At 35.2% G+C, this 13,837-nt stretch overlaps 1 protein-coding gene across 1 annotated transcript in view; it reads left to right on the forward strand.

Annotated features, from left to right (window-relative positions):
• Nucleotides 1-13,837, forward strand: part of LOC129228707 (neurogenic locus notch homolog protein 1-like) — a 206,080-nt gene that overhangs the window by 17,557 nt on the left and 174,686 nt on the right. The window contains exon 4 of the mRNA XM_054863390.1: nucleotides 1,978-2,085. Coding sequence (XP_054719365.1) covers nucleotides 1,978-2,085 — 108 coding nt within the window. The remainder of the gene's footprint in view (nucleotides 1-1,977; nucleotides 2,086-13,837) is intronic.

The raw sequence follows: 13,837 nt of genomic DNA on the forward strand, positions 1-13,837 counted from the left end.
AAATATTCAGCCAAATCCATGTTTTATTTGCCTATCTTATGCAAAAAATCTTACTTTAAAATTTAACTTGAGAAAAGCCTTGAACAGTCAGACAAAAAGCAAAAATAGTCAACAATACAACAATTGTCGCTGTCGACAGGGAGTTGAGATGATACCCTAAATACTATATTGTGTTGAGGAAAGCCTTCGAACATGGAACTAAAAAGCTCATAACTCGTTTTTTATTCTACTTAGAAATTTGGAACAGGTGCCATATTCAGCAGAAAAATCAGAGCTTTCGATGGGCATATAATGTTAATATGTGCAAGTATTTTTTCCTCCCCATATTAGAGAATTTATACGAAAATTGTGTTTTATTACCCCCCTAAGGGGGTTTTGCCCCCCAAAACGGGACGAAAACTACCCTATGTTTTATTCTGATGCATAAGCTATATTACTGTAAAGTTTCATCAAAATCCATTCAGTAGCTTTTGCGTGAAAGAGTAACAAACATCCATACATCCATACAGACAAACTTCCGCATATATAATAGTAGTAAGATTATCAGTGCCGACGCGCAAGTGTGAAAACTGACAAATCTTTGTAGCACTGTTTTCCCGTTTTGAAATTTTGAAAACTTGAATCTTGGAAATTTTCGATCTTTCAGTCAATTTTCAAACTTTAATTCAGTTATCAAAGTTTTAGACTTCAAATGTGAAAAGGAAAGAAAGCGTGGAACCTTAACGTTTTAATCGAAAAAAGAAAAAGATTATTTAAAATGTTGGGCAAATCATGAATGGTTTTATAAAATTGATTATGTCATAACTGACTAACATTGTGATTCTTGTACCGGTCGGTTTTTTTCTGAAGTCGTTTTTGACCAGACATCTAAATCAAATCTTCTCCTATTCTAAATCAGATGTCAAAATCATCACGGGACTACATTGAAATAGGTCCGATACGTTGGAGAATGAGATTGAATATAGATGAAGTTTTTGTATTACTGACGTTTTCGTTTTCATTGCAACTACGTTTATCTTTTATTGTTTATCTTTAATTTAATAACCACCATTGTAGGTCCAGATGACGAGACCCATACATTCTTTATTTCCAGATTAAATTTCGTTTTCCTTGAACTCGTTAAAAAAAGGTTTATAAAAATGAAATGCATACAGTTTGTCCACGAATAATGTGGAATTGGCAAACGTCCAACTAAGACGAGTTTATCTGAATGAGATGAGGGGGGGGGAATTAAACATTTAATGCACGTGCTCTGTCTATTTCAATGTTAATGTGCTTAATTTAGAGGCTAAGACACATCTACAAAAATTGATATCCCTGAAAACTAATAGATGCACTTCTACCTATAAACCTGCCTTTCTATCTCATCGGTGGTCAGAATGTGACTTTGTGCCGATCTTATTCAATTTTTGGCGGAAATATAAGAAACACAAAATGTTGCTAAAGTTCTATTTATTGAAGGGGTTTTTTTGAGCAATCACGATTGCTTATTGTTCTCACTTGACTGTTTTGATGTCCTTTGATTTTATTTTCCCACCGCCACCCTCTGCAGCATCACCGTCGACCGGCTCCTCACGATGCTGCTCCTCTAGCGAAAGCCGTCTCCAGGTTGCATCCATGTCCTACACACACGCGCATACATACACAACTACACACACACACACACACGCTTACACACAAACAAACACATACACACACATACATACCCTTACCACACGCATACATATAGACACCTACACATACACACACACCACAACATACACACACACACATACACACAACTACCCACACATTCATGCCTGCACACAGACACAAACACATATGCCTGCACACACATACACATACCCCCTACACACAAGCGCACATACCCCACACACAAACACACACGTCTACATAAACACACTTGTGATAGCGAAAAACATAATTTGAATTCAAGATGTCAAAATTCAAATTAATTAATTTTTTTTAATATACCAGATTTATGTTTATCGAATCCTTGTGAAAATGGAGCCACCTGTACCATGATCGGAGCTACCAAGAACTGCACTTGCCCAGTACCTTATTCTGGACCAAACTGTGAAAAAAGTAAGTGAACGATTTATAACGTGTACGTTACATTTTATCTTTGTAACGATGTTTTTTTTTTTTTTTTTTGCTAAACGAGATAACAAAACTAATAACATTTGGGCTTCAAAGTTAATTTCTCTCTCTCTTTCTGTCTTTTTATGTTTAGTCATTAAATTTTTGCGCAAAATTTTGAAATCATCTATCATTTACAATTGATAAGTAAGTAATTTTTGTCATTGATAAGTAAGTAAATTCGTTAACCCCCTTCAGTCGGAATTATGAAATATTTGACCAAAAATGTTGATATTTGGTACACAGTGTATTATGGTAAAGGGTATATTATAGACAAAATTTTGAATTTGTTGGAGAAAAATTAAAAGAGTTATGGCATGTCCAATATTCCAAACTTATGTTTTTGAAATCAACATTTCATATACAAAAACGATAAAATACCGAACAAACTTCATTATAAAATGTTCTAAAAACAATTATAAAACGTAATATAAGCGTTTGAAACGATTAATTAAAAATTATATATTTTTAAAAAAATCAGGAAAAAACCTCGGTTTTCAGATGAAAATCCATGGTTGGAAAAATGAGCCACTCTCTATCTCTCAATCCTTATATGTCATTGTTGTCAATCCCAAAACTAAAAATTATTTCACAGATTATAATAAGCAGAATTTAAAGAGTCAACTACAAAAAAAAATCAATTATTAAATGATTAGCAGCTGTTTAAAGTGATTGTCCGGACACCAGGTCTGAAGGGGTTAAAGAGTACTTTTTTCGATTTGCTGTCAGGTCTTTAAAATAATATAACTCAAGTTCTGTGGGAGCTAAATAGTAGTATAACAGCTCATTTCAAACACACTTTCATGTACTTTTACTTGATACTAGCGGACCCGACAGACGTTGCTGTGTTCCAACTTTGTAAATTGAAAGTTTAAAAAAGTTCAATAAACTATCAAGTAAGTTAAATAAATACTTCTGAGAATGAAAAGTAAAATAAGAAATAACAGCGGAAAAAAGCAACCCCTATACCAATGGTACCCCCATACTTTACTTACCTCATACTTTTGCCCCTATACCATTTGGGGGTCGGCAGGAAAGCAGGGATTGAAAATTAAAAGATCGTGCCATAAATCACGTGGTAATACGTGCCATAAATCACCGATAGGCAGAGCCTGATTACCGCAGGGGCAGGTGGGGCACAGGCCCCTCCTCTTAGATTTCAGGGGGCCCAAAATCCCCTTAATTTATCATGCTAATTAAATTAAATAATGATTTCCCCTCAGAATCTAGAGTACAATGATATCATTGATAGTTTTGCAAATGCCAAAACAAGGAAAAAATCGATTTGTTGATAAAAATTCCCCTTAAAAATGTGATCTCTTTGCAAATCAGAAAACCACTTCAAATTTAGTCTGTATTTACTATTAAAAGTTATATCATAGATCATTTTGGTATTTACGGTTTACTGCAACGGGCAAAGTTTAACCACATTTATATATTTATCGTATACTACTATATATCTTCTACCTTTAAAATGTATATTTTATTTTGTGATATGAGGTACCATCAATTTTAGTACGGTTCTGTAAAAATGCAAGTATCGAAATATTTTATTGCTTCAACATATAAAAAAAGCTGGAATGGCCGGGGGGAGGGGGGAGTTGGCACAAAATGAATTTCGTGCCCAGTGTATTCAAAAATCTTAGTAGGGCCCAGAAATAGAAATGTGCCCCATGTCCAATGTCTGGCAATGATCGGGCTCTGCCGATAGGTGCTGTAATCGCTTACCTGTACATTTATTCTGTACTGTAAATCCTATTTTACAGTACCATTTACCTTAAAATTCTCCTGTATTTTTAACAATTTAGACAAAATTATATTTTTTCAGTTACATTTTCTTACTTAAATGATAACTGTTGGAGTGCAGTGCTCTCAGTTTATGTATTTATTTATAGTTAATGAATATTGATCGGTATTTCCCGAATGTTACGGATTTTTTTTAAAATCATCTCCTAGAAAACTTCAAAAATATTTGTAGTTGAAATAGGTACAATACTTTCCGTTTGAACAAGAAAGGCGTAACTCAGAATGTTAGTTTTTGGGTAAAGCATCTAACACCTGTTTAATACTCCTTTATTTATTACACTTTTGTGCAATTGATATTTCCGTTACTTTTTCTTATTTAATTCCCTTAAATATTATCTTTATAGTCACCCCTCTCAATGGGGTTGTTTCCTTCAGTAAAAAGTAGCACTTTGTGTCACTGAAATTGATAGAATGAGCAAAAAAAAAAAATAACATGGACCAGAAAATACTTTCATTATCCCAACAGTTATTTTTAATTAATTTTTTAAAAGTCCGATTCTTCAAACAAGGCGTGGTCTTTATGACGTCACAAATTATGCACTATGGCGCATCTTTCTACCACGTTTCCACGTTATGATAATCAAGCAGCGAATTAAAATTGCGCTCTACGCTTGCTATCAACCCTATCGTTGCCAATACACGTGAGTAAAGATACGAATTAAATGTTTTTCTCCGTGAATGGCAACACTGAATGGCATTTCATCATTTGTGACGTCACACGACAGAAACGTAAACAATGAAAACGCATCGATTTAAGTTTTTTTTTTTTTTTTGAAAATATTAAACTTGAACAAATTATTCAAAAAATAGTCAGATCCTATATTTTTAAGCATGCTCTTTCAGAAAAAATACTTTTAAAATTTTGGAAACGACCCCATTGCGAGCACTCATTTTTGGCGTAATCTTTTTAAAAAATTGATAGAAAAGAAGGAAAAGGGAGGCCTGTCTGAACAAGCGCTTCTTCACTGTAAAAAAATTCCGAAACGTTACTGAGTATTTCCATGCTACGTTTCAGGATTTCAATGTTTTTTATCCACTTCCTGGAAATATCAAGTATCATTGTCAAAAAGTTTCCTGAATTCTTACAAGTTGTCCGAATGCAAACTTCTCTCTGCAGCAAAAATTATTTTTAGCTTCCAGTTTAAAGATTAACAGAGAGTATTTATAAGGTGTATCGGCATCAGTTCAGCTACGATACGTCCATGCTGATTAAACTCCCAAAGGGAGTCAATAAGTATGGACTACGTAGCTTTGGAAGAATTGCAATCAAGTGAGATGCTTGATACATACTTGCAATTCTGGCTCAGCTTTAGCCATGGCTGCAATACTGTTTTAGGAACAGCCTTGATAAACCAGGAAGGTGCCTAGCTGTTATATTGTCTCTACTTAAGATGAGTCTGATGTTCCAGAGATACGACTGGCTTAAACGAGATTTCTGGATTTTTCAGGCAGGTGAATTTCAGCAGAAAACGTTACTGGTTTTTGCGAGATATGTTACTAGCAGAAATTGGGCACATCAGCTGCCTATTATTTTCCAGGAACGTTTCTGAATCATTTTTACAGTGTTGCTCTGACAACTGCCTGAGCGCAAAAGAACGTTTGAATTTGACTCTCAACGTTGCTTTGTGCATCATTTTTTCTCTTTGTGTTGCAAATGTTTCTTGTGAATGTGTCCACAGTAAGGTGCTTTTCTTTTATGATGTGAAGCTGGGAAGCTTCTTGCCTGTATAAAATAGTAATAATATAACAAGGTAAGCCACACTGTAAAAACGGTTTAGAAACGTTCCTGGAAAATAATGGGCAGCTGATGTGTCCAATTTCTGCTAGAAACATATCTTGCAAAATCCAGGAACGTTTTTCGCTGAAATTCAATAACCTTCCTGACATTATCTTAGAGGCCTCCTGAAAAATTCAGAAATCTTCCTATTAAAAGCCAGTCGTTTCTTTGGAAAATTAGAGTTAACTTAGGAAATTATATTGATAGCTCGGCATCTTCCAGATTTATCAAGAAATTTCCAAGAGCATTACTGCAAACATGGTCGAATCTAAGTCAGAATTGCTGGTATAAGTTGAAGAGAATTTTACTCACCTGCAATTCTTGCAAAGCAACGTAGTCCATACTTATTAGCTCCCTTTGGGAGCTTAATTAGCATGGATAGGCCGTAATTTCACTGAAGCCGATACACTTAATAAATACGCTCAGTTATTTTTTAAACTGGGAGCTAAAATATTTTTTAAAACAGTGAAAAGTCTGCATTCGTGAAACTTGTAGCAATTCAGGAAACTTTTTGACAATGATACTGGATTTTTCCAGGAAGTAGATAGAAACCATTAAAATCCCGAAACGTAACTCGGAAATACCCAGTAACGTTTCGGAATTTTTTTACAGTGCAGGGTTGATGAAGTCAAGTACTGTCGAAGCGTGTTTTCTTAGTAAAGCATCGCTTTTGTTGACAGTTTTGAAAGCGGCACGCATACATGAATAAAAAAATTGATTTTTGTCGTTTGTCAAGGGCCAATAATAAGGAGCTGCACTATTACTGTCTGACAACTCTTATTAATGATTCATAAACGAAAAAAAAATAAGAAAGGAACAACGCCACCATAATACAAAATGCCTATCGCTTTTGCCTCATAAATAGGCTTGCCAGACGTCCCGGTTTTCAAGCAAAACCCCGCTGTCTCGGCCGGCTTACTTCATGTCCCGAAAAAGATAAATTTGATTCAAATGACCAAAAAAGGTCTAAAAATAACTAACTGTGAAGAATTATTTAGGATAATTAATTTATTATTTGTAACATTGACTTGTGAAATTAATACTGGGTTAGCTTGTGAAGGAGAGGTGCAGTCTCACAGACCGCTCGAATGTTTACCCCACCACCCCTTAACTCATATTTGGTCAGATCGAATGGTTTCTCCCAATAGCTTATCGTTTTGTGACCTTGAACACCCTCCTAGCCCTGTATTTTTTGGCACGTGCATCTGGTAGAAATTCCGCTACATTCTTCAGTAGCGGTCTGAGAGACCGCTACTACTCATGGCTCTCAAGTTAGGTCCGCGGAGATATATTCAAGAAAAGGAAAACATCATACTTATGTTTATCATGTAAATACCCTGTTTGCTTAGAATGCACACAAAAGCTTTGTAATAATTGTTTAATTGAAGATGAGAACTGAATCACTGTAGGAAACATGATGCAAAACTGTCCAAATTCAGGTACTGTCAAAATTTTTTTGTAATGTGCAATGTCGAAATTTCTGGTACTGAAATATTCTTTACATATTAAATAGCCAAGGTACATTCATTAATAAATACTATATTCGTTTTTATTACGAGTTTTAAATAATTTATTTCAACTTACCATTTTTTTCGAAAAATCTTAATGCTCCGGAAAAATTTCCTCAAAGAGCTTAAATTTATTTTTAAACGCAAAAATGATTTTTTCCCTTAGCAGAAAATGGTTCAGTGAACATTTATGCCAAATTACACGAAATTAGTTCAATTACACGGTTTTTAAAAAATTTAAAAGTAGCGCGGTCTGTGTGACCGCACCTCCCCTGTTATGTCCCATTTTTTCACCTCCCCTGTTACGGGTTAAATCCAAAAAAGACTAAATAAAAAAATCCTATAAAATGAAAAGTATATCTAAATATTTGAAAATACGTGAAATGCACCGCCAGCTCAGTCATTCCATCCGAGGACTGCATTTCCGTGCTTATTAGCACTCATCAGCCCGGAATTGGAAGTGCCTGAGCTAGAGGCGGAAAACCTCCAGCTCCCGCACTTACACTCAGGGTACATTGGGCAGTAACTTATTGAAAATATATCTAAATATTGTTAAATATTTTTATTCCTCATTCAAAGTGTTTTTTCTAATTAAAATAAATTGTAAATATTTACATCTTGGAAGTGAAATGTTATATCTGCTTTATCTGCAGATATAACATTTCATTTATTTAATTTTTCACAACTTATCCAGTTTTATCTGCTTGTGTCATGTTTTATTGCCCCTGTTTTAGTTTCATAATTAGTAACCATTTATTCATAGCATTGAGAATAAGCTGCCCTATAAAATTCTTCAAAAATTAGCCAGGAGTGTGTACAGATTTGAATGCTAGCAACGCTGAGGGAGGGGGGCATGGTATTCCGGTGTCCCGGTTGCACATTTCAGAAATCTGACAAGCCTACTCATAAAGGGATTTCTGGTACGGATGACAGCGCTACCTAGATGCAATCGAACGATAGCGTTACTATGCTATAACGATACATCCAAACAATTCGAACATTCGCCTCGTGAATATTCATATAGGGTAACGGCAGCAGTAGGTCCAGTAACAGACAGTCGTAAGTTTGGATTTATATAAGAATTTTAGGAGGGTAAAACTGATGTTGCTGCGACCCATGAATACGATGCAACCATCTAGTGTTATCAGAGTGGATTTTATTAGCAAGTTCACTGTAAAAACGGTTTAGAAACATTCCTGGAAAATAATGGGCAGCTGATGTGCCCAATTTCAATCAGTAACATATCTTGCAAAAACCAGGAACGTTCTCCGCTAATAATCAGTAACCTTCCTGAAATTATCTCGGGAACCTCCTTAAAAATTCAGAAATCTTCCCTTTTAAAGCCAGTTGTGTCTCTGGAACTGTAGAGCAAACTTTAGAAGGTATAATGTAATTGTTGGCCCCCCTTCCTGATTTATTAAGAGAGTTCCATAAGCAGTACTGCAAACATGGCCAAGGCTAAACCAGAATTGCAAACAGATATCGAGGATTTTCACGCCTGCAACTCTTACAAAACAGCGTAGTCCATACTGATTCGCTCCCTTTGGGAGCTTTATCAGTATGGACGGGACGTAAGTAACCTGAAGCCGATTGACTTTATAAATACGCAAAGTTAAGCTTTAAACTGGGAGCTAAAAATATTTTTTACCCCAGTCAGAAGTGTGCATTCGTGCAACTTGTAGCAATTCAGGAAACTTTTTGACAATAATACTTGATTTTTCCAGGAAGTGAATAGAAAACCATTGAAATCCCGACACGTTACACGGAAATACTCAGTAACGTTTCGGAATTTTTTTACAGTGTTGGTATTTACAAGGCAGTGATGGAAGGTTATGAACAGCCACCGCCGAGATCCACCGGTGTTTCATGTTTATTAGAATTTAATAAGGTTTTAGATATAAAATGAAAGAACTTTTACACATTTGGAAGAGAAAAGGGGAATTCTGTCTATTACACTGTAAAAAAATTCCGAAACGTTACTGGTATTTTCCGTGGAACGTCTCGGGATTTCACACGTTTTCACCTATTTCCCCGTAAAAACAAGTATCTTCACAAAAAACTTTCCTGAATCGCTACAAGTTGCACGCGTGCAGATTTTTCACTGTTGTGGAAAATATTTTTAGCAACCAGTTTAAAGATTGAATGAGCGTGTTTATTAAGTGTATCGGCCTATGGTTGCTTACGGCTTGTCCAGATTGACTAAGCTCCGCATGAGAGCGAAAAAGTCAACGGATAGTTACAGCTTTGCAAAGCAGGAAGTGCAGGCAAGAGATATGCTTGGTTCCTTCTTGCATAGCTTTGGGCGTGGTCGCTCTGCTTTTTATGGAGCCTGCTTGGTAAATTGGGAAGGTTCTAATCAGTTGCACTAAACCTACTTAATTTTTCTAGAAGGTTCTAGAGACATGACTGTCTTTGACAGTGCAGATTTCGCACGTCTTCATAAAGTTTCAAGGTTAATTTTTCAGAAAGGTTACTGACTTTTAGAAGAAAGCGTTCCTGATTTTTTCAAGATATGTTACTGGAAGAAATTGGGCACATCAGCTGCCCATTATTTTCCAGGAACGTTTCTGAATCGTTTTTACAGTGTACTCATCCTTTCCTCATCTAATTTGATACTCGGTATCATCAGAGTTGTCGTTGTCTGTTACTGAGGGTCGAACCTTTTTTTGAAATTGAGCAAATAAAATTAGAATCAACTAATTCAGGGATCTAGAAGTAGCCAAACGTTGGATGAGATGTAGTTGCATAAGAGAAAATTCGTTTTAAAAATTTAAATACATTAAATGGCTCAGAAAACTGAGTTTCACCTGAAGGCGATGTCTTAAGCATGTCTCTTACTGATGCCGTTACCCTACTGCAATAATTAAAAAAAAAAAAAAAACAGTCACTATTCAATGGAGGCATTGCTATAGCAATGGATCAAAACAATTCAAATCAAATCGTTAATTGGTTAATTTCTAATTTCATTTAAAAACTTACAGAATGTTAATTTCTTCGCCAATAATTTCCTCCCTACCGACATTGACTCCTCGGTCTATTGTTTTTAGTTCATTTTTGTTCTATTTTCAATGCGAGAAAGCAAAAGGCATTTAGTATTACGAGGTCGTAGGTAAGAAATATGAGATTTGCTCTTCTTTCTGGGCATAGCAAGACCCATTTTCTGCAATTTAATAGTGACTTGCTATTTTCGTTCATTTTCAGCACCATGTTCAAGAAATCCATGCAAAAATGGCGGCACTTGCACGGTGACTAGCACTGGTTATAAATGCTCATGTAGAAAGTCTTACACTGGAACCAACTGTGGTTTAGGTAAACTATTATTGCATTTTATATTATTTTTTTATCCTTCACGGTAATGAATTTAAATATTTATTCATTCAGTTGTTTAAAATCTTCAACGTCGTGTGCTTTAGAGAAAGGCGACAAATGTCAAGACGCTTTTGTCACGTAGTCGTCAATGACGTACTGTACACGTAGACTGGCAATTAGCTCAGAAATAAACGTACGTCGTACATGTTTTAAATTATCATGCCTTTATTCTGAAAAAAATGTATGTCAATTACATAACACCTCGCAATGAGTTGCATTCGACTGTTACTATTGCAGACGCATCTATGAAAAAGTCTTTCCAGGGAAGTTGATACATTAAAAGCAATAACTGCTATCTATAACACACACACACACACACACCTATATACACCTACTTGACAATTGCTAAGGAACAAGTCAATTATGCAAATTTGTGCCTCAGACAGCTGGGCAATAAATAAATACAAGTTCAGATGGCGTGGTAGATCAAGACTCGTTATCTGTATAAAAGGCAGTGCATACAAGCACAAGATTCGTACGAAAATTCACGCTATTTGGTGTTTAACAAAAATAGTGCTGGATGTGGAAAAGTTTTTTCTCTGAAGTTCTGTTTGGTTCTTGAAATATTTAACAGTAAAATGTCGGAAAGACATTATTTGAGTACCTACTATCGTGGAGGAGCGGTTGGGTGACTGGTAGCAGGTCAAAGTGCTACTGCTACCTGCAAAGTGCTAATGCGTGTATTAAAAAGTGTTATCTCGCGATTAAAGAAGGCCACTGAAGGTGGAAATGCTTTGCGAAAGCATGCCGGGTCACGTGGTAGTAACACCAAACTTTCAGAGGATCGCTATGTAGCACTCGTGGCAAAACGGAACAGAAATTTCACTCCAGGACAGATAGCTGCAAATCTTGCAACCACTACCGGTACGCATGTTTCTGCGAGAACCATCTCATGGTAACTAAGTAATGTTGGCTTGTATGCACGGAAGCCCCTACGTTGCATCCCACCTCAACCACGCCATCATCGAGAGTGATTACGCAGGTGTATGGAACTTGTTAGCTGGGATCGTCAAAATTGGTCTGGAGTGATGTTCTCTGACAAATCTCGTTTCAGTGTGACAAGTGATTCTGGTCACCAACTACTGTGGGGAGAGCGTGGAACTCGTTATGCATACAAAATTGTTAGTGAACGTGATCAGTACGGCCCATGCGAGATGGTGTGGGCAGGCATCATGCACAATGATAGAACACTGCTTCACATTTTTGAACTAGGAAGTGTTGCGTCGCAAAGATATTGCAGAGAAGTTGTAATGGATCATGTTTGTCTTTGTAGGGATTTGCAGGTCCAGACTATCTCTTTATGAACGACAATGCACTGCCACACAGGAGCATTGAAGTATCAGACACACTGCTAAGTGAAAACATTCTCGGTATGCAGTGGCCTGCTTACTCTTCCAACGTAAATCGAGTTGAGCACGCCTGGTATGCTCTTGGCAGACGTGTTGCGCAAAGAACCTTCCCTCCCAGAACAGTACAAGAACTGGAATCCGCTTTGAGAGAGGAGTGGGAAAATGTCTCCCCAGCACTCCTCGATAGTTTAATGGGGAGTATGGAAAACAGATGCAAAATGTGCATTTATGTCCGTGGTAATCACACATCATACTAAGCTGCTCATGTCTCCGTCATTCTGACCTAGATCAATTTTTTGTAGCTGTTTCAAAATCATCTAAGGAAGATTTTTTTATAATTATAAGTTTTTGCTCTATCGATGCAGTAATATTAGTACTATTTTGTACTTATAATAAAGGCACATTCTCCCTGTTAAATATGTACTTAGTTCAGTTTCTTTAATCAGTGTCTATTCTTAATTATTCCAAACACGTAATAGTTACTTAGCAATCGTCAAGCAATCTATATATATATGTGTGTGTGTGTAGATATATATATATATATATATATATATATATATATATATATATATATATATATATATATATATATATATATATATATATATATATATATATATATATATATATATATATATATATATATATATATATATATATATATATATATACGCACTTTAGTATTTATTCTTTAATTTTTCTTTCAATGTCTTTGAATTTATATTTAAAATGTTCTTAAAATGTATCTCGTGTTTTATATATGTGTGTATATATATATATATACGTAGCTCATCAGGCGCCGAATGGAGCTTTTTGGGTCTGGTAGTTGACATGCACTCAAAAAAAGGGGGGGGGAGGGCTTCGTCAAGAGAAACTCCCCCTAGGGAAATAAAAGCCATAAGTTGTTTCGTGCGTATTCCAGGCCAGTAGCCTAGAAATGCAATACCAGTCCCAGTCAAACAAGCAAATTGGAAGTCTAAAGAAATGCAAAAAACAAAAACAAAATCAAATATGAGCAAAGTACAAAAAATACATAAACTGTTAACTACAGTATGAAAAAATTTAACTCAAATGAAACAAAGAACAAAGAAACGTACCTTCTACTTAGGTAACGCCGTACAAATGAAAATGTTTGGAAACTTCACCAGCTAAGGGTCCTCAGTAGTGCAATTTTTTTAAGTTAAATTGCTGCTTCCAGATTTGCTTCTGCATTTTATTTATTTATTTTTATTTTTTTTTATTTATTTATTTATTTTGTATTTAAAAATTTTAAACTTGCAATGATTCTGGAAGTTTTTTTTATTGCTTATGTAGGTTGAAAAATGAGTTAATAAAAATATTTGAAATAATATTCCAAGCTTTTAAAGTAACGTTTTATATTTAACTTTTTACTACAGAGCTCAATAATTTTATTCAGAAATGACGTTAAATAATTACGATTGGACTGTTTTAAAACAAATTATTTTGGGGAAATTTCTTACATAAGTTGCGAATGTTTGCGTTCCTAAACATTGCATCATTTTTGTATGTAAAAGTTTCTACCTGTTTTTCACTAAAATTATAGACTCAAAAAAGTGTAGAAAAACGTTGGCAAATTTACTAGAAAAAAAGTTTACATTTATAACTTGATTTAAAAATCAAAGAGACTTTTACACATACTCACGAAATGTATGTACTATATAAATGGTCACTCAGGTTAGCAGTACACGAATTTGTTAAATCCGCGATGACATTATATCATGCGCTCAAAAAAATGTTTAGTATAGTTTTTTAGTGTTCAGTTTTTTAAGATTCAATTACCTTAAAAATTAATATTAATAAATACTGTGTCCCATGAGAAACAATCCCTATTAGTGGGTTTGTGGGTAGTCATCTTCTACATAACCACT

Source organism: Uloborus diversus, chromosome 8 (genome assembly GCF_026930045.1).
Source record: "Uloborus diversus isolate 005 chromosome 8, Udiv.v.3.1, whole genome shotgun sequence".
NCBI classification, from domain to species: domain Eukaryota; kingdom Metazoa; phylum Arthropoda; class Arachnida; order Araneae; family Uloboridae; genus Uloborus; species Uloborus diversus.